The sequence below is a fragment of the Eubalaena glacialis genome, chromosome 11 (genome assembly GCF_028564815.1).
Source record: "Eubalaena glacialis isolate mEubGla1 chromosome 11, mEubGla1.1.hap2.+ XY, whole genome shotgun sequence".
NCBI classification, from domain to species: Eukaryota; Metazoa; Chordata; class Mammalia; order Artiodactyla; family Balaenidae; genus Eubalaena; species Eubalaena glacialis.
The window spans coordinates 106395296-106416011 of NC_083726.1; the positions used below are offsets into that span (position 1 = coordinate 106395296).

The following is a 20716-nucleotide window of genomic DNA, read 5'->3' on the forward strand; positions in this document are numbered from 1 at the left end:
TGTCAGGCATCAGAATCACCAGTTGAAAAGTATACCTTTTTAATACCATTTTTTAAAAATGCAATTTATTTAAGCTAAGAAAAAAAACCCCAAAGAGTTCACCCATTTCTCCCAGCCCCCAGCCCCACCTCTGTCAACCACTTGATTCACCTTAAAAATTATAGATATATGTGCCCTTTGTCATTATTTTACGAGAGGGAGGAAAGGTTGTGAAATCAAACTAAAATAGTAAGGTTTCATCATTTTCAAAAGACTGTCAATTATTATACTAAGGAGTTAGAATCATTCTAAAGTTCCTAGGTAAACTGGGTTTAAGCTATTGATATGCTAATAAAGTGGGAAAATTAAGATTGATTCTAAACCATGAGATCAGAGAATGGAACAAGCAGTCCTAGCTTAAGAACACCCAGTTTACAAAATTATATATGTATATTTACAGCCAGAGTCATTCTAAATGCCACGTTCTCCTATATTCAATGGCAAACTCTGACATGACCGGGGAAGAGTGATTCCCAGGCAGCCATATGTCCACCTCCCCCTACATCAGATATACTCCTCTTACCATGAAGGGTCTGGAGGGGCAACAGAGGGTTCCAGGTTCCAGAATTTAACTAACTCATTTCCCATTGAAAACAACAATAATAGTCAAATCATTATTAAACTTCTTTTCCAGGCTAGACTCACAAAAGTCTTTTTAGCCCATATGATAAGTAAGATCGTTGTAAATTGTCTCTATGGAAAATATGCTCTGAGTCCCAAACAATCAGCTTAAGAAGATAACTTTTGGAACTGACTCACATAGGTCTCTAAGAGGTTATCAATAACCGATGCAATTTGATTAATTTAATTTAAAATATGTTGAAGTCTTATTTTCGGGTTCCATTGTGTCTTTTTTTGTGCATTACTCTGTGAGCAGTTATTTCATCCAAGACCACAGGGGACTGAAAGATGGCCTACTCCACATTAAAACCACTCTTATCGTATTGGTGTTGACATGATGCTGGGGTACACAGCACCAAACCCTGCTTTCCACTCTTCATTCTGGTCCTTACTGTGCCCAGAAAGCCTCAAATCTTTCCTTCTCTCATAGAGTCCATACAGATTATGCCCCGGGTAATGCAATGAATGGGCTCCTGCAAATGTATGTGACGCATACCATTGTGAATTGCTTTATATGTTGAAGACACATTACAGGAGTTCGCTACTTCAAAGAAAATTTACAAGTATCTCATTTCTTAATGTCATAACCCATTCTGATTCAAGATAATAACCTCTCTCTAATGTATTAGCTTATGAAGTTCCATTTTTTGCTTAAGAGGTTTAATTAAAGCAAGATAAAACTATACTTTCAGTTCCAGAAAGTAGCTTAATGTCTCTGATAAATGCCAACTTGTCCAAATCGAACTGATTGACAACTTAATTAGGAATAAATGTCATTATCATCCATATTTTCCCTACACATTTTTTGAAAGGAAACATTCACACAGTAAAGGGAATCAGAATCTGTTTTTATATGCCTAGAGTTATAAACATTTGTATCAAAATATTTACAATTATAGTATATGAAATACCAATCTATTAAAGAAGAAGCCAAATACAGTACTAGAACAACCCACCAACGTAATGCAAATTACATGAGACATAAATGGCACAGAAACAAAGTAAAAGACAAGGGAATACATGGTTCACTCCAGTCACAGTTTGACTTTTCAACACAATGCTAGTATCTCTTTTGGCTGTATCTGATATGTAAATCTGCTTCTGCACGCAAGACAGCCTTCTAAAATCATGTGATCATTAAATCATAATTTAAAAGTTCATCATCCCACAGTTTTTGCTTGCCAACCAATTTACCCCACAGCCCAGATAATTTGGTGGCCAGCTCTCAACATTCCCCTAACCAGAATGAACATAAAGAAATATACTTAGTAATAGTCCTTTTACATAAATACCAGCAACTGTGGCATAATGGCTCCCCAAAAGGAAACGTATATAAGAAATGGGATGAAGAGGGAGCTAGAAGATGAAAAGTAGGCAAGATGTCTCAGATTCTCCCTAGAGTAGATATTCTCAGATTGGTAAAGGAAATGTCTTCCACCGAAAAAATACCCTTTAGCCAGAATCTGAGATGGCTTAAAATAGCTGCGCCAGGCCAGAGCAATGCCTGCTTAACCAGGAATACCATACTAATACCATACTTGTAAGTCCTATATAGAAACACTCTTGTGGCAGCAGACAAGCTCAATTATCATCTGACTGGGTACCACAAGAGTGTTTAGGGGTTTTTTTTCCTTAAAGAAAATATCTGCCCATCACCTATATTTTTATTTCTCTCACGGAAATTTTCTTATTTTCCTGGAAGCACAGACACTCTGTTCTTATTGTGACTGAAATCTAGTATGCTTAATACTTGACAATGATATAGCACCTTTCATCCAAGGATTTGTTGTTTGGTTTTGGTTTGTGTGTATTTTAAGAAGCTTCCAGAATTGCCTTGCCTCACCTGTGTTGCAGGATAGGCAGGACCTCTGAAAGGCAACCCCTCCAGCTCATGTCAAAGCTAGAGCTGTCTCTGAGCGTAGGAGCCCTGATCCCCAACGTGGCTAATTAGATAAAACTTCCTCAAAAGTGTATAATTTAGAGGGAGAGTAACAGATTGTGTTGCACGGGTCTTTGTCCATCTCTCTCACGTTATATACTTAAAACAAACATTGATTGCATGGAGAGAGGTTCCTAATAACATAAAGCTAATATAACCCTGCTATAAGACTGTCCCTTTTTCCCATAATTTGTGTGGTGCTTCCACCACTGAATTGGTCATTAGTGGCTTTACAGAAACTCCAGAGAGCTGCCTTGACTTTAAACGGGAGGCCAAGCAAAGTCTGCAGCAAGAGGTCTCCACGAGGGGCAGCTGTGTGAGGTCTAGTCTGGGTTCTGACCACGCCCCAGGCCTTCCACTGTGAAAAGTTCTCTTTCTCAATTTAGCTAACCCACCAACTTAGCCTTAATCACTATCTCTCTTCCTCCCATTTTGTCACAAATACCACAGAGCTAAATCTCTGTTCCAACGAGGGATAATGGCTCACTGGCCAAAGTCCTCCCACACATGGTGTGGAGATGGTGCTGTTTTGCTTTGGGTCAGAAGGGCAGGATGGCTTCCTAGCCTGGCGTATTCCGCACAAGAACAGTATCTGCCCTTGCCGGAACTTGTACCGCTATATTAACTAGGTGCAGTAGGTCTGAAGACTGAATTCACCCTCGGAAGTGGAGCCAGCGATGTGGCAGCTGCTGGGGCCCCAGGCAGTGTATGTAACTGATAACAGCTGGAGGCTGGAGGGAGGCCCTCTGGCCTGCATCCAGGGAGCATCCATCCCAGCCCACGGCTTTCTCCCGGGGCAGGGGCTGGACAGTACAGGACCCCCTCAGTCATGCTTGGGTTTCAGCCCCTCCCCCCTGCCTTCCCCTCCCCCCTGCCTTCCCCTCTCCCCAGTTCCCTCTCTTGGTTTTTCCTGCTTAGCAACTTCCACTCCTCTCCCAGATTCAAGGGCTCCCTCTTCCCCACCCCACCCCCCAGATCCCCAATAACGTGTTCAGCCTTATTTCTTTCTCAGGACCAGGTAGAGAATGCCGATGATGAAGCTGAAGCAGAAGCAGATCCAGGTCAGGATGAAGGAATAGCCGTGGTGACCTTGAGAGTTGCTGGCATAGTGATGAGTGTAGATGGAGGCCCCCACCAAGATGCACAGCCCTGCAGGCGAAAAACAACGATTAGCTGTTGGTTTGGTTTCTTAACATGAAAACCAAGAAAAAGATTTTATAATTTTAGGAAGAGCCTATTTCCCTCATGGGCGATGGGAAAATGAAATCTGAAATTTGACCCCCAACGGTAGTTCTGTCGATTTGCCCCAAACCAAGCTTGATGGTTGTGTTGGCAAATCAGAGGTGTTCGAGTTCTCACATCTGCACTGGTTTGTGTGGCTGAAACACAGCATCTCGGGTCCACCCCTCAGCTTTCCCATCTGGACCCCAGCACACAAGGGCAGGCTGCCTGAGGGATGCAAAAGAACACGCCTTCCACCAAACTGCGTGTATCGGGGAAGAATGACAGGAGAGCAGGAATGGCAATCATTGCAGGCATTCTGGCAGCGGTTTCATCTTTCTAAGGAATCCCACATCCCTGCCCCCTTCAAGGGTCTTGTATACAAGTGCTACTGATGGGCGGACTCCAGCCACTTGGTAGCTGCCCAGGAGCCCAGGTTTAAACAATGAAGCCGACGAGGGTTCTTATTCCAAGCAGCTATCAGGGGTTCTCCCAAAGAGCACAAATTGTACAAGGCGGTTTCACTGCCCCACGTGCTCAGCTGTTCCAGCTGCCAGGAGCACCCATGGTAAGATCTACGGGAAAGCTTTTTCTGGGTAAGCTGATACTCACAGCACAACAGCATGGTGGCCCCCGAGAGGAAGAAGCGGTTGCCTTTCTCCATGGTGAACAGCTGGAACACGAAGACCACAAGGGAGATGACGGAGAAGATGATGGACAGAATCATGAAGGCCTGCACTGCCTTGAGGGCATCTGTGGACACAGGGCGGGGGGAGTGAGGGCATTAGGCTACCCAGTCCCCGAGGGACTGGCCATTTCCCTGAGCCCACCAACTGTCAGCACTGAGTACAATATCTTTGTACGCACCTTCACCGCCGTATGACAGGCTGTCACTGTAGCCATCAGTGGAAGTACAGTTTTTCCAAAGACCTACTGATCCTGTTCCATTATTTAAAACCATCCAGACCTGAAATCAAAAAGAAATAAAGGAACTCTTCTCAGTACTCTGTAATGACCTATACGGAAAAAGAATCTAAAAAAGAGTGGATATATGTATATGTATAACTGATTCACTTTGCTGTACAGCAGAAACTAACACAACATTTTAAATCAACTATACTCCAGTAAAAAATTTTTTAAATAAATTAAAAAAAGAAATAAAAAGTTGTTTAAAAACTAACCTCCTGCTTTGAAAGAAAAGGAAACAACAAATCACCTTGTGTCAGGACCAAATCTTAACCAAGACTCCATATTTAGTCATAAACATGGTTTATTTCCATCTCCTGGTGGAAATAAGGTCTCACTAAAACTGAAGTCACAAAGATCCCAAGAAAAAAGAGAGAGAAGAACGTGTGACCAAGGAAAAGTCACCTCATTCTCTGGGCCTCACATCCCTCATCACTTTAAAAAAAAAAAGAAAAGAAGTAATTCGACCATCGCGGTTTAAAATTCTAAGGCTCTAAGAAACGGAAACCCTGCGTGAGGAAATTGGTTTTAAGGAGGCACAATTCGTACACCCTACCAAGATTGTTTCATGGAAGGGACTGGCTAGAGGGGAAAAAAGTTAAGGAAAAATGTTCAACTGGAAAAAAGTAAGAAACATAAAGGGCAACGAAGAAAATAGCTGGGTGATCAATAAGCCACTTTCATCTAAACAGAAAGATAAACCTTGATCAAAGTAATTCCATAATAACATAGTCTAGCCACAGCCTTCCTGTGGCGGCAGCTGAAAGTAGAAGAATGACCAAAATGTGTTCCCCGAGGCTCACCACAGTGCCAGCAAAACAGTTATCCTTCCGGGATGGAAAACAAACACCCAGCCCTGTCTACACAGAGTGTCTGTTAAAATGAGACTTATTGGAAAAGCAGGGCCAGGATGTCAAATCGCCTGCCTGCTCTTGATTTAATAAACAACTCTGTGTCCAGCCCCATATCAGAAGCTGATAATTCAGATATTCAGCACTCAGCATCCACTAATACAGTTTGAAGTTGTTTATCGGACCTGTTATCCTGAGAGACTTGGAGGGCAGCATACAGAATGGCTAAATTAGAGTCTGGAGGAGGCCACATGGGTGAGGGTTCTGGCTTATCACAGTGATGCTTCAATTAGCCTTGCCTATAATTATACCTACAGATGTTGGCAAAACTCTGAACTTTAAAACCCATTTATCCTTCAACTGTAACAGGGACCTAAACAGGTCTGGAACCATCTTTGTCTGTCTAGTGATGGATGGCCTTGGTTTTTAGGTCCAAGGAGCTGTCTTGTTTTTTTTCTGAGAAAAGCACAATGGACCCTGCAAACTACCACTAGAGGTCAGAGTAGCCCAAGGTTCAGAGAGAAGAGCCTGCTGCTACCTCCATATTTTTAGGTTGTTTTGTTTGAGTTAATTCAGGGGAATCAGGTTAATCTTGCAAAATTCCACTCTCATATGCTACTCTCTGCCCAGATCTTGAATTTGGCGGTCGGGCCACCAAAGTGTCTTATGATCTCACTCCCTTTTCTCCTTCTAATCAAGGTCCCCAGAAGGAAGGGAAGTTCTGCCCTGCCACGCAGGTGTCCTCATTATGCCCTGAACAAAGCCTGTCCATCCCTGCTGGGCTCCTTGGCTGGCACACCTAGAAGGCGTCCCATGCTCCTTTCACTCTGCATCTTTAGCAGAGAGAAACCCCACCCATTTACCCATCCTCCAAGTTCCACCTCCACTGAGAAGCCTCGCTGTGTTCTCCAGCCTGGCGGGATCATTCATGTAGACACTTGTTACTTACTTGTTTGAAGTGCAAGTATGTGTTTTTTTTTTTTCCATGACTAAACTGTAAATTCACAAAGGGCAGGAATTATGGCTTAAACGTCCTTTGTAGCACTTTATGTAAATATGCAAATAACTTCCAAATGAATGAATGAACAGAAGAACACGACTCACGTTGGCAATGGTGGAAACAAATAACATGATGACGGTGGCGATGTGGACCACAAAGATGCTCGCCAGTAACACCAACATCTTGGCTTTTTGATGGCTTGGGAGTGAAGAGAGTTCTGAAAAGAAAGGAAAACACGAAAGAGAAAGGAGAGGTTACTGTCAGATTCAACACAATAATTCAGCTTTCCTACTTGGGTGGGCTAGCTGCTAAAATCAGGAAGAGCTGCAGTGAAAACCATCAAGATTTCATCATAAATTCCTGCAAACAACTAGTTAGCCCAGTTCCCCCAAGTACCTATTCGTCTATTTAAATAGACCTCAACAGAAACAGAATTCTGCCTCTCAGGTATTTATATACTCATCCTTCTGATACAGTCTGTTTCGAAACCAGAAAATTTTATGGTAACTGTTATTATTTTATTTTGTTTGTGTTTTAGAGGCCAAAAGTAGGACTTTGGTTTTTAAAAGGCCTTTCACAGCTGTAATTTCCAGGTCTCTGTGCAACAATGTCATATAAATTTCTATTTTCCACTAGGGAAGTGTCCACGCTTCTATCAAACTGCTCACCCAGCAATTTTAATCGAATTTTCCTCAGACCAGCAGCTATTACTCAATGCCCAGAGACTGAACGGGCTACTAATTTGATCCCAGATGAGATATAAAACGTGAGAGCCACAACTTCTATTATAATAATGCTGTTCGATATTCAATAATTATAACTACCTAATTACAGTCTAATGATCTGATCATCTACTGATGGAACATTTTAGACTGGTATTACTGCACCGGAGCCTTTGGGCTGCGTCATGGTACGGACTCTACTGTTGGTCTGGGGGCATAGGGTTATATTTCCTATGATTCAATATGACAGTTCTGGGGGCTGGATGCAGCTTGAGAGACTACCAAAGGTGCCTTTGGCTTGTGCATGACATTTACCCAAACGCCAATCCTTCAGGACTCAGTAGAGCAGATGGGCAAATGCATCCATCACACGGTGGGTGGGAGGACGGGGAACTCATAGAGATTAAGAATGTGCATGGGTAAACAAAAGCGTTCAGCCATAATCTCAGCAGAATAGAAGACGGGAGCCCGTGGGTCATCAAACCTAGAAAATAAAGGAAGTGTGAAGGATGCACGAGAGGGCAGCTATTCTGATTAATGTCAGCTACAGGAGTGCTTTGTCACTCACGCCCAAGAAGGTTAAGAGGCGGTGCCAGCTCTCAGGAACTTCAGAAGGAAAGGGCTCAGGTTATTCACACCCTAGGCAGGGTGGATGTGTGGCTATCCCCTCTCAGGGAGGAGTTGGCGGTGCACATCCAGCAACTGTGTCCCACTTCTCTCTCTCTCCCTCCACCTCATTTAATGGAAGCTTTGAGTGTGCTTGAGCCCCTTTCACATTGGACCGGGTATTTACTGGAGAGCACGGATACAATCATTCCAACACTTCCGATGATTTTGATCTCCTCTCCCTTTCCTCATCAGGCACTCAAAATCTAGAATGACCTACGGTACCCCGGGGGCCTTGCTCTTGACAGGCCAGGAATGAGAGGTAGACACTGGCCCCCACTGCCCACCCGACCCATTCCAACCCCCCCGGCACCCTCCTTCCCCATCCGAGCACTTCCTGCCACCTAGATTCTTTTTGTAGAAATGTGTCCAATTGAACTGTGAATGACTAAAATGATGAAGTTTATCCCGCGGCTTCAGGGGAGAGCTTGGAGCTTTCATGCCTGCTATTAATAATCTCCCCACACATTCAAATGCATTTTTGCTTTTCTCGGGTCCTTGCACACTTCCTCAATTTTCTGCTTGAGTTTAATGCACAGTGAAAAGAGTTTTTTGAATTAGACAAATGTTGAGTTAGAATCATATAAAGTTGTTTGACCTTCCAGTCTCAGTTTCCTCCTATGTAAAGTGAGGGTTGCAATGCTAATCATACAGGGAAATGTGAGGGTTACATTGGATCATATATGGAGAACTCCCAGCACAGTGCCTGGCACAAGGCAGATACTAACGGGGTTGCTTTCGTTGTGCTTATTAGTATTACTATTATTTTATTATTATATGAAACTGAGTAGCTGGCACCAAACCAACCCAGTCCATCCGTCACCAGGCTGCCCCATGTTTTAAGTGCCAGTAATAGGATATCTGCTATCCAGTTCACAAGGCTGTGTGTATAAAATCATTTAGGTCTCTTAGAAATTGTCTTTATGCCTAATCCTTGCCCCTTGAGTGGGAGGACCACTGGGAACACCCCCTTAGGGATGAGGAGGAGAAATCTCACTCTTCTCAGCCCTGTGCTACCCATCCTCCCGGCACCCCCAAGATTCGCACCATCACTAGATCCTGATCTCACCCCTCATGGAGAAAGGAACAGGCATGAATTAATTCTCTGAATGCAGGGAATTAAAATATTATATAACGTGGGCTTCCCTGGTGGCGCAGTGGTTAAGAATCTGTCTGCCAGTGCAGGGGGTGCATGTTCGATCCCTGGTCCGGGAAGATCCCACATGCCGCAGAGCAACTAAGCCCGTGCGCCACAACTACTGAGCCTGCGCTCTAGAGCCCGCGAGCCACAACTACTGAGCCCTTGTGCCACAACTACTGAAGCCCACACGCCCAGAGCCCATGCTCCGCAACAAGAGAAGCCACCGCAATGAGAAGCCCGAGCACCGCGACGAAGAGCAGCCCCCGCTCACCGCAGCTAGAGAAAGCCCGCGCGCAGCAACGAAGACCCAACGCAGCCAAAAATTAAAATAAATAAATTGATTTTAAAAAATATTATATGACGAGTCATGTTTAATCCTCCTCGGGCTCTACAAATGACTTTTTTATTCCTTTGCTTCTAATTTACAAACACCCTCTTCCTAATAGGGGTTGAGGGACCAAAGACAGAATATAACACACCAAGTGAGGCCTCTTAAATGAGGTCGAGGAAAATGTTATGAGTCTCCTCCCTTACATGCTGTTGGGGATCCAGCAGTGTTTTCCGTCTCCTTGGACTGGTCTGTAACCCTCCAAAGTTGAGTCTGATTCCTTTCGCCCCGGCTCACACTGTCCATTTTGATGACTTGAACATAATTGCCTTCCAATTACCCTGCACCTTCACCGTGGCTGGTCCACTGCACCCCCTGGGGCGTGCGAGTTCCTGGCCAATGGCTCTCACTTCTGATCTAACCCACAGCCCCACCTGATCATTATTCCCCTGCGGGGCGCAGGCAGGAGTGAGTGGCGGAATCAAGCAAGGAAGCGACTCTCTTTCAGGGTATTTAGATTTCTGTAATCATGCCACATCTTTTCACCAAAGAAAGGAGCAAAATGTCTTGCATTAGCAAGTGTTCTTAGTGCACGGAACACACAATTCTCTCCACTTTTGGCTGCTGTATCCAGCCGGAAGTAGGAGCTGTTTAGCTGGAGCTATTGCATAACACATATAGTAACCTCTCCATTTTTCATTGCCCCAAATTTGTCAGGTTTTTATTAGTATCATCCATTGTCAGCTTAGAGGGGCTTCCTTTAATTTCAATGGCTCTCCCCAACACATTTGGAAACAGAATGAACTGTCTTCTTAAATGTCTGGCCTGGATCATCCCTAGGTACTCAGTCCCTATACTAGAGGCCCCTCAGCAGATGAGTGGGGACCTATCAAGTAGTAGAGTGGTTTGGGTAGAAATAAAAGAAGACCCCGTGCTCCCAGGGGGTCCACCCACCCTTCACAGGCAGGGGAGATTTCTGAGAGCCTCATTCCCTGGCCTCGTGTGTATCTTGCTTCAGATAAAAGCACCGAAAAGAGACCATTTCTGAGCATTTATATCTTTGGAAGTATTGGCTGCTACAACTTTCTTTCATGGCAGTACGTTTCACTAAAACAATAACTGAGTTCTCTCTCCCACCTCTCCAAAAGGCTATGGATAGCATGCGCCAACGGAAAGCAGACCCCTAGTCATAGCCGGGCGGCTCAAACCAGGCAGTAGAGGATAACGGCATGGAGGTTCTAAAGAGCTGGGTGCCACACCTTCCTCCCAACAGAGCATCGGTGCTCGGGAACGTCCCAAAGTTTGTCACGTGGTTGCTGGGACTTCCCTAACAACATGATCTGTGGTCCTTGGAGTTGCACCCAGGCCACCAGAGCTAGTGAATCCACTGCATTCTCAAGGGATAGGATATCCACTGACTGTTCTATGTGGGGTGCCAGGAACACATTTCTCTACCCACCACTGGAAGCAGAGTAGGATCGCCCCCTTTACTCTCATTTACCCAACAAGCTTGGGGACAGGGGTGGTCAGGGCTCCGTGGGGTTGGGTGGGAAACTGAGAAAAGTAGAGGAGGCATGAATGCTGACTCTAGAGAGAAGTGATCATTAAGAAAAATGGAGGTTAGCGACTTAGAGCCACACACAGGCTCTCTTTATCCCTTTCCTGTTCTTCTTTCTGCCCTAATGGACAGGCCCGCCGGTTCCTTTTCCACCCCCGCCATCTTTGTATCTGACCATGCTTCCCCTGTTCTTCCCGCATCGCCCAGACCACACTAGGGCAGTGGTCTCTTTACACTCCTGTCCCCGATACAAGCCTCACAGCCACTGACCATTCTAGATCTGGATGAAGTTCTTTGCTAATAGGACATTTATTCCAGTTAGTGAAAATGAACCTGAAGATTACGGTCGCTGGTGATTGGAACTGTAAATGACTAGCTAATGTTGGGGAGAAAGATAACTGCCTTCTCTAGTTGGCTCCGTCCACTTAAATCTTCATTGGTTTCTTGCCTCCCTCTTATACCCACCCCCCCCCAAAAATGAAAGAATCAAAGGAACGTATCCCTGAGACTGCCTTCCTCTTTGCCTTTTTCAGGTAGCCTAACACTTTTAGGGCGTTCTGACCAGGAGAAATTAATCAGGCCTCTGTGGACACCTTTCCTTTTCTGAAGGGTAACTCATACTGCAGAGACTTTGAGAATCATTGACTTCTAAACAGACAATTGAGGTGTTGGTAATTTGGTTCCGTGATTGCTAAGCTAGGGGTCAGATAACTTTCTTTCTGCCCTGGAGTTCTCATTTTTATGAGAATCTCTGACTGAAAGGGGGCTTTAAAATTCCTCCCCAATACATGAAACTCATCTATAAATCTACACCAAGGAACTACCTAAATCATACTTAAACTCCTCCAGTCACGGGGAGCTCACTACTTACCAAGACCCCCTTCCGTTAGAAAGGTCCTGACAACACGTCAGAGGCTGCTCTTGACAATGACTACCTTGATCTTACTTCTGCCCTTTGTCTAATGCTTCCTTGTTAGCATTTTTCTAAAGTGGTCACTTTTCCAGCAGAACTTCCAGGTTATCAGAGAATTAGCCAGAGGACATCACCTGAGATTCCCAAATCTCACTAAGTCATAACACTGTCCTGAGATGACCCGACTGCTGGACACACTCTGTCTCTTCATTGATTGATGCTTTCAGTGAAATCCCCATCTCTTTCTGGGTACCTGCAGACTTTGAAGAATGCTTTCTCAGACCAAGACACAGTGCTTTCTCCAAGGCACAAGATGAAAGGCAAAGCCACTCCTGGTCGTACGATCTCCATGAGTCAGCCCACATCTGCCCATCTTCCTTCGTGGCATACCCAAAACTGTGGCTGTGCTTCTCCTGGGGACACTGTGCAGGGTGGTAGCACGAATGCCTTTCTGTCCTCTACACATCAGGATCATTTTGCTTTTGTTGGTTTACTTTGATACGTTTCTTTCCCACTGAGGATCATTTGGGTTGGCAAAATGAATGTCCAGCAGAAAAGGAAATACTCTCTTTGGGGAGCAGCCGTAGAGGATGTATCCGGAGGAGGAAAAGGCTGGGATTAAAGGCAGGGCTGAGTGGATGAGACCTTGGATGAGCTTTTCTGACCATTGTTCTTGTTGTTTTATGTCAAGTGTACTTTTCCATTCTAAATATTGTTTTTATGTAGGGGTGGGAGAGGGGGGCATTAATTTCTCTGTGGGAAACATGTGGAGAAAAAGAATCCTGAAGGGCTATTTCCTCCTGCTTCTGGATGTCTGATGTTTGGTGTGGAAGGAAAGAATTTCAAGCTGTACCTCACTATATACACATCGGTCCAGGGTCTGATGTTTTCAAGCGCACAGGGCAGTTTTTATGACCAGGAGAAACATCACCAATCTAGTAGCAAAAGTAACAGGAATCTACATGTTCCAAAGGAAACAACTATTCTTTCATGGTCCTGGGGGTAAGGGGACCGCACCTCCCAAATGTGGGCTCTCATGAACGAGGGTTATTATAGAAAAGGTGGTGTTTTTCCGGCACTGCTGTAGACTAGCATGATTCTCCCATAGTTAGGGATGAGGAACTGGGGGTGGGGGTAGGAGGATGTTATTGAAGGGGAACAAAAAGAGAAAGAAAGAAAAAAGAGCACCTATTTGAAAACCAGATTCTCATAAAAATTCTGCCTCTGACTAACTGCTAACTTTGGGAAAATAACATACCCTCTCTGAACAGTAGCTCCTAGAGAGACACAGTATTGAGCAGCAAAAAGAGCACAAATTCCAGGTTCAACTCCTGACTGCACCACTTTAAAAAAAAAACAAATTCAGTGTTAATGGGGTATAGTTGACATATAAAATTGTAAGCTATTTCAAGCACGTTGAAACTCCAGCCCGTTTTTTTAACTGTGATCTGCAGACCTCATAGCCTTAGTGTGAGGACTGAAGGGCTCCTGCCTGACACAGAGCAAAGGTTGTACAGTTGTTGGTTATTCTTTGTGTCCCTTTATGGAAAATGAGAAGCTCGGCCCAGCGAAATGGGTTTGAAGCTTCTCGGGCAGAAACTGAGGGCCAGCAACTCTGCTAAAAGCAAACAAGCAACATGAAGCTTGTTTTTCCAAACGTTCCCAAAGAGAATAACCTCTCTCTCTGGTTTCCCCTGGTCCTCTTTTGTGTCGGGGAGTGGCTAGATCTGGGGGACATCTGCCAAGGCTCAGGCCAGACCTGGGCAGCGAGGCCGGGCCCAGCCCGTGCCCCCGGTCCCGGCCCGCAGCTGGTCAGGCAGTCGGGCAATGTCCCCTGGGCGAGGAAGGAAGCTTCGTTGTTTTCTGCTCCTAACAAAAGAGGAGTGTTCTGGCGGCCAGAATGTCTCCGAGGGAGAGGTTGCCAAGATAATAACTAAGGTTTGGGAAGAAAATCAAGGTGTGGCTCGGCCCCAGGGGCCCTTGGGGGGATCCGACAGTAGGTGGCGGTAACAGGCTTGCACCAGCGGGGCCGCAGCCTGGGAGGTGGCAGGGCCGGACGGATGCAGGTGCAGCCGGGGCCGCCCCAGTGCCAGGGGTGGGCTGTGGGCTTTGTTGCTCTTTCTAAGGGCAACTGGTTGTTTAGTGGCTTAGCAGGGCTGAGGTTATTCAGTCCGGTTCCTCGACAGAAAAGGAAAAGCAGGTCTCCAGAGTGAAAGCAGCGGCAGGATGAAGCCCACCCCCTGGCATCTTCCAGGTCAGGCCTCCTCCACTGCAGCACGAGCTTTTCTCTCCTATGTTGGGGCAGAAGTTCCAGAACTTCTACCAGATCTCTCCTTCACTCTGTTCCTCCCACCGCCTCCTAGTTAATCAGAGGGTCAGCACAGCCCCTCAAAAGAGCGCCATTGGAAGAAACAAAGGGCCTCTGAAAGGACGCTGCTTCTTTCCATTAGGTTGCTGAGAGGGTCCACCAGCTGAGCCTGCCCCGCCGAACCCGACTCCCCCCACTCCTTCCCCCGCTGCCACTGCCAACCCCAGATGAGCTTCAAACCTTCCAGCCTGGCTCCCACCTACAGCACAAGCCCGCCTCCCCAGTGAAGCATGGCGGGCCGAGGGAAGCACGAGGTCTCAGCTTCACAACCCTTTCTCTGAAATAAGTGTGGACCCACCTGGCTGGTCCGACTCCTGGTTTCAGGAGCGGAAACCTCTCCCCAGCTCCCCGCACCTAGCCTCCTAGGCAGGGTCTTTGATTATTTCAAAGAAGACATCAAAGTACCCAGGACTTCATTCTGCTGTCAGCCCTGATATGACCCTTCTGAAAAGGGAAGAAACGTCCCCGGGGAAGATCACCGCCCTGTTGGCACAGATATTCGACGGAAACTCAAATGTTGCATCCATGAGCAACAGAAGATTCTTCACGGGCAGGGCGGGGGGTATTGGGGGGTGGGGGGGAGACAAAGAAGGAATACTTGGCCCTAAGGACTGTCCCGAGGCATCGAGGGAGGGAGTCAAGAGTGTGGCATGCTCACACTTCTGCCTTGTTCTTCCTCCTTCTCCCTGGCTTCCCCTCTCCACTTTCTCCCTCTTCTAGGCCTTTCCATCTGCCCCCCTCCTCCCCTGACACACAGGCCTAAGGAAACCCGCGCAGTCCCCTTGCTCCCCGCCCCCTTCCTCCTGGCACCTCCCCTTTCCTCCTCAAGGTCGGCTCCCCATCAGCTCTCATCCACACCTTTGCGGCCGCACCCTCCTTGACAAGAGGGTGGGGCTCCTTTCCCGAGACCAGCTCCTCGCATCTCCCCGAGCCTGGCCTGGTTCCTGGCGGATCCCTTGCTGTTGTCAATACCCCCCACAAGGCTTCGCTAGCCTGGCCCTGCTTATCTGAGCGGATGCTCCTCGGGTTTCATAAATCAAACCTCTTACTTTTCTTCTGAGAGCTGGGTGGATGCTCACTGCTACCCGCGGACCCGGTCCCTAGGGGATCTCTGAGCGTATGAAGCCGAGGAGCCCGCCTGGGTCCTCCGTCCTCCGTGAGACGCCTGTTCCCATGCAACACGTTGCTTCATTTCACTTTCCTACCAACGTTTACGGATTAAGCTTGCTGTTAGCGTGAGCCAAGGGATTTCTCACAACAGGAATGGTAGGATCTTAGAACAATAGGGTCTCAGAGCCACAAGGGGCCGTGGAGACCACCAAGCTCAGTTCCCTCCATCGAGAAGACAAGTGTCCTGCCCACGTCACACGGCAGAGTCGGGGCAAGACGACGGCCCCTCGGGCTTCCTATTCAGCCATCCTGCACCTACCCCAGGATGCATGCCCAACCCAAGCCCAGCGGGTTCTCAATTTTAATTACCCCACTGGAAAAGAGAATTCATGAAACAGGCTCGGGAAATATGAAAACTGCCAGATCTGCGTAAGGCCAATAGCCCCAAGAACAGAGGAGTCCATTTTAGCTCCAGAGAAATGCCATTTCCACAGCAGGGAAGGAAAGGTTGACCCAAATATTTTGTTAAAAAGGGAGAGAGAGACACAGCAATCCCCACAAGGGCTTCTACTTTTATCCTTGTGCTTCAGTATCAGCGGATCTCCCAATTAAATTGAGAGAAATGACTTGTAACTGAAGTGTTACAATGAGTGGTCTTGAGACATGCATGTTTGGGGAGTGGGGTGTTGGGAATTCAAGCAAACTCCTAACTGGAAGCGTATTTGGGCTCCCTTGACTACTGAATAGAAATCCAGGGTCATCTGGGCAGAACTGGAAAAAGTATTGGAAAAGGGACATTTACGGTCAGAAAATTCCAGTTCTACGTTAGTTAAGGGTTATGAGCTCTTTTCAAGGGATTGACATCCAGACTGCCCACCAGCAATTGGATCGAGGTGATGTTGATTGGCAGCCTGTTCCTGTATTTACTATGACAGGAGGTTAACAGTGGAAAGGCATGGGCTGCATGAACTATGGACCAAGTTAAGGGACCAGCCCCAGAAGGCCAAAGAAGCCTGTGTTTCTGGCATTGGATTGATTTAACCATGACCTCGTGGTAGTAATCGGGTGTGTCCCGCTGAGTATGTATATCTGAGAGTCCCAAATGGCTCTGAGCTTTTGTGCTAGGCAGCTACGTGTATACATGTGGTCGGTTCAAGAAGGAACCATATGCATGTGTTTAGAAAATGAAGGCCCTCAGAATCAGATCACTTGCGTATGGACGACTATGCTCACAGTTTCAAAGCTTCGAAAACGCTCCCTGCTCTTTCTGAATCTTAGGTAGTAATAATAATAATACAGATGCATCAAGTTTTATCCATTAAATATTAAATAAGGGTCAAGTGTTTAGAGGATAAGGAGCATTGGATGGGTCAACAACAATGAAAATAGAATAGGTATTTTCAGCACCGGAGAACTAGGAACAAAGTATAGAAGTTATAGAGAAGCCAATTTTGCTGGATCTAAGAAACTCTAGTAATTAGAGCTATCTAGCAAAGGTGGGTGAGCATGACAGTACCTTCTGAGGTACCAAGCCTCTTCTCTGGCAATTTTAGGGAAATGTAAAATTCCCATCCGTCCAAGGTGGTGTGAAAATAAGATTTCTGCATATGGCAGAGAATGAATGGGTTGACCTCCAAGATCCCTGCCAAACTCAGGGCACAAAATCAAGGATGAAATGTAACTGTATTTGCCTTGTGCCCTTTTCTGAGGCCATTTTTCGGGTCTATTCCCTGTCAGGCTCTGAGGAGTCTACAGAAAAGTCATTTTGCTTCACCTCTAAGCCTTCTAGGTCTCTGACTGCTTTCTCTCTGCTGGTCCCAGGGGGTCTGGTACCAGCTGAAACCCCCAGAGCCACCGAGTCCAAGCCAAGAGGGTCTCCATGCCCCGGGTGGCCTCTACGGGACTCCTTCCCTAGGTCCCCCAGAGTCTGGATGTCCCTGGGAATTGGATGGGCCAAGTCTGGCCTAGGAGGGAAGCAGGAAGAGTGGAGAAAGCCACAGTCTTTTCTGTGGTCTGTGGAGGGGACGTCTTTCCTCTCCTAGAGGCTGCCCTGTACTCCTGGGAGGGGGCCAGCATCTGCTCTGGGATGTGATCTGCCCTGGGTTGGTCCTCGATGGCCTTCTGCCAACTCCCAGGACAGTGTCCTACCCTCAAACAATGTAAAATCCAGGGGGTCCTTGGACCGGGACGCCAGACCGGACATCCTGCGGCCCTCCAGACAGCGCTCCCCGCCCGCCCCAGTCCTCAGAGTCTGGGGTGGAATTTGATCCACCTCTGAGGGCAGGAGGAAAAACAACCCTCCCGGTTCAGTCTTGTCAAAGATTCACAGCTGAAATCCACAAAAACTCCTTCAGCCACGGAACTCTCTCACTACTTCTTGGAGGAAGAGGGGAAGGTGGAAATCAGAACCGCATTCTTTAAATTGCCCTCAAACTCCAGGCAACAACACGCAGCACACTTGCTCATTTATAAAACTCCAGCGTAAAGTGAGATGCCGCACAAATAATGAAATTCATGATGGTTTACGCCCCCAGAATCGTCAGTGTTGTCTATTTGCTGACCAGTTAAATCTAGCTTATTAGCTTTAACCTGCACAGACTAAAAGATTTGTACTAGCTTCCTAGGATACCACTACCATCAACTTAATAATGGCTTCCCTAATCCACGTCCATGTAAACTGGAAATAATCAACATTTCAAGCAAAGGCGGGAGTTCCCTGCATCTTGAAAAGCTGCCCTTGCGCTAACTTAATCATCCCCTTGAGGGCAATTTTACCGGGCGCCTTGCCTGCACCAGGTACGCAGGCTGATTACTTTTGAATCTTCTCTTCCTACGAACTACATTTCTAAAGAAAAAGCCTCATTTCATCAGACAAGCTGAATCCTGTCATTCTCCTCATCTTGCTTACCTGGGGGAAAAAATACATCAGTATCTATGTTGAAATGGGCCATGCCTCCACCAAAATGCTAATCTTAAAAAAAAAAAAAAAGCAAATAGAAATCACTCGTCTTCCTTTTCCAGATCCCTTTCATGATTAGCATGAGTGTTTGTTTGCATTTGTACAGCCATGTTTTGGAAAGAGTGAGAAGATAAATGTTCCAAAACAATCACTGCCTTCCCTGCAGAAAAGAAATCCCACATCCACCTAAAATAAAAAATTATTTTAACATTTCTGATATGCCATATTTTCACTCAGCACTAAAATTTGGTTGTTTCTGAAGTGAAAGCACAAAGCGATTTTTTTACAGGGACAGATGAAGCTCCTCTGCCCTCCCCTCCAAACCCAGTTTCCCTCCTGCTTCTCCCCATCCTCCATATCTGGCCAGAGAGAGAGTTCTGGAATCCACATCAGGCTCCCAACTTCACCAAAGGCACCCGTCCTGCGTTTTATTTCACTCCACTTGAAAGAAAGAGTTTCCTCTTTCTCTCTCTCTCTCTCTCTCTCTCCCTCTAACGGTTTTCTTTAAACAAACCAACCCCCTCCTCCTATCCCGTGGAAAGAAAAAATATTTACACTTTAATAAAATGAATGAACAAGCCAAAGGACAGCAGTAAAAGTAACCATGAAAATAAACTGAAATGCAGATCTCCATCCACCATCACCCCAAAAGACCAGCAAACAGAGAAACAATTCAAGTCCTGGAGCACTTTGAATCAAAACAGAGGAATTGACAACATCAGGCAAGCACACTCTGTCATTTCAAAGGTACGTCGTGGTTCCCCCCATAAAGAAAACCCATAAAGGATACGCTAGTGGTATCCTAGGAAGCTAGTACGAATCTTCGGAATACCCAAAGTCCCTGCTCCCATCACGCTTTCAGAACAAGGACCCAGTTCCTGCAAGACCTAATTACAGCCCAGCCCCCCCACCCCGATGGCCCCGACCCCCCGGGGCCCCCGTCAAACTAGATTTTACCGAACCTTAAGGAAAAAGTTGTCTCGGTGCCCACTTTTAGCCAAAAATTTGAAGGGCTCTCTTCAAAGAGTCATGGAAAAATAGCAAAGGAAAAAAGAAAAAGCAAAGCTTCGGTGAGGTCGGAAGGAGGAGAGCAGTGGGAAGGAAGGAAAGTTCGCTGGGCTTCCCCACAGTGTCGGGAGCTGTCCTACCTGAGGGTCCAGAGACGGAGGTGCCCTGAGTGACAGGAGCTGGTGGCAGGCGTCCGCTCTTCTGGAGGTCTGTGACCGCAGTGAGGGGAGGGCTGGCCTCCCGAGGTTATAAGTTTCCTGCGCTGGTGTGCTGGGGTGTGTGATGGGCGGTTTCTTTTCACTGTGCTTTAAAGGAGTTTCTATGAATCAGTCTGGCTTAAAAAAAAAAAAAAAAATGTGTTGGTAAGCTACGCCCTGCTAAGCTGGCAGTCCGTCAAGAGAGGCTGGGAGGGAGCCATCAATTCAGAGAAGCCAGTTTAGGCTCCCTGTGACTCAGACACACAGACCACAGTGGAAAAAGGAGTGACATTGCTTCAAATGAGTAACAGGAGTCACACAAATAGATCTGTTTACCAAAGCCCATTCCTCCTCATCAAAACGGAGACTTGGTTACCATGGATACAAGCAAAACACAGGTTATCTGCCCACACTTTCATCTGGGGGGGAGGCACAGGGAGGGGGACAGTGCCCTGCCCACTGACATCCTAGCTAATCATCCCACGAGACTCCCATTCTTCCTCCCCCACCAAATGCATCCGAGGCTGCTCACGGTGGGGAATGATCAGATTTACTTCTGATTTACTTCCCTGCCTGACCCTGGGCACCATCCTGGGGGTGGCTGGGGATGAAGAAGGGAACACACCAGGAGCCCTCAGAACCCTGCCTCTCAGTGGTGGAGAGCTGGCTGGATGGCCCTTTAATTATGCTCCGTGAACGCCCAGCCAGACACCTCACAGTCGGGAGGAAGTCGTCTAGTTAAGAACTTTGCTCTCTGACCTCCAGGTAATAATCACCTGGACCTTGCTCCACAGTTGAGCTCCTCGGGCATAATCATCCCAACCACCTCCCTGCCTCACTCCTCTCTCACTCAGCAGTGGAGTCGGGAGTGGCCCCAGAAGTCATGCCATCCCAAGGCCAGGTGTCCGCTGGAGTCCAGTGCCCAGCTGCTCAGCACTTAGCTATGTGACTGCATGCCTCCATTTCCTCGGGCACAAGTGGGGTAGACAGTACCTCTTATGGTGAGAAATACACGTAGGGAGCTTGTAACAACACTTGGTGCATAGTAAGCACTTGATAAATATTAACTAGAATGAGGATGTTACCGAAGAAGGAACCCAGGCCCAGAG

At 46.7% G+C, this 20716-nt stretch overlaps 1 protein-coding gene across 1 annotated transcript; it reads right to left on the minus strand.

The window, feature by feature from the left end:
* Positions 1 to 1487: 1487 nt before the first annotated feature.
* Positions 1488 to 19716, minus strand: EMP1 (epithelial membrane protein 1). The gene is made up of 5 exons (XM_061205509.1): positions 19551 to 19716; positions 6742 to 6854; positions 4688 to 4787; positions 4433 to 4573; positions 1488 to 3748 (listed from the first exon to the last, which is right to left on the minus strand). The coding sequence occupies exons 2-5, from the start codon at positions 6817 to 6819 to the stop codon at positions 3597 to 3599; spliced, it is 471 nt and encodes a 156-aa protein (XP_061061492.1). The 5' UTR covers positions 6820 to 6854; positions 19551 to 19716; the 3' UTR covers positions 1488 to 3596.
* Positions 19717 to 20716: the final 1000 nt, after the last annotated feature.

What these genes read in the sequence shown, in the direction of transcription:
- EMP1 (XM_061205509.1), bottom strand. Translation starts at nt 6,819, where the DNA reads ATGTTGGTGTTACTGGCGAGCATCTTTGTGGTCCACATCGCCACCGTC. An exon ending in TTGTTTCCACCATTGCCAAC is followed by an intron (nt 4,788 to 6,741) that starts GTGAGTCGTGTT and finishes TTTTGATTTCAG; the next exon opens with GTCTGGATGGTTTTAAATAA. An exon ending in CCTGTCATACGGCGGTGAAG is followed by an intron (nt 4,574 to 4,687) that starts GTGCGTACAAAG and finishes CTGTGTCCACAG; the next exon opens with ATGCCCTCAAGGCAGTGCAG.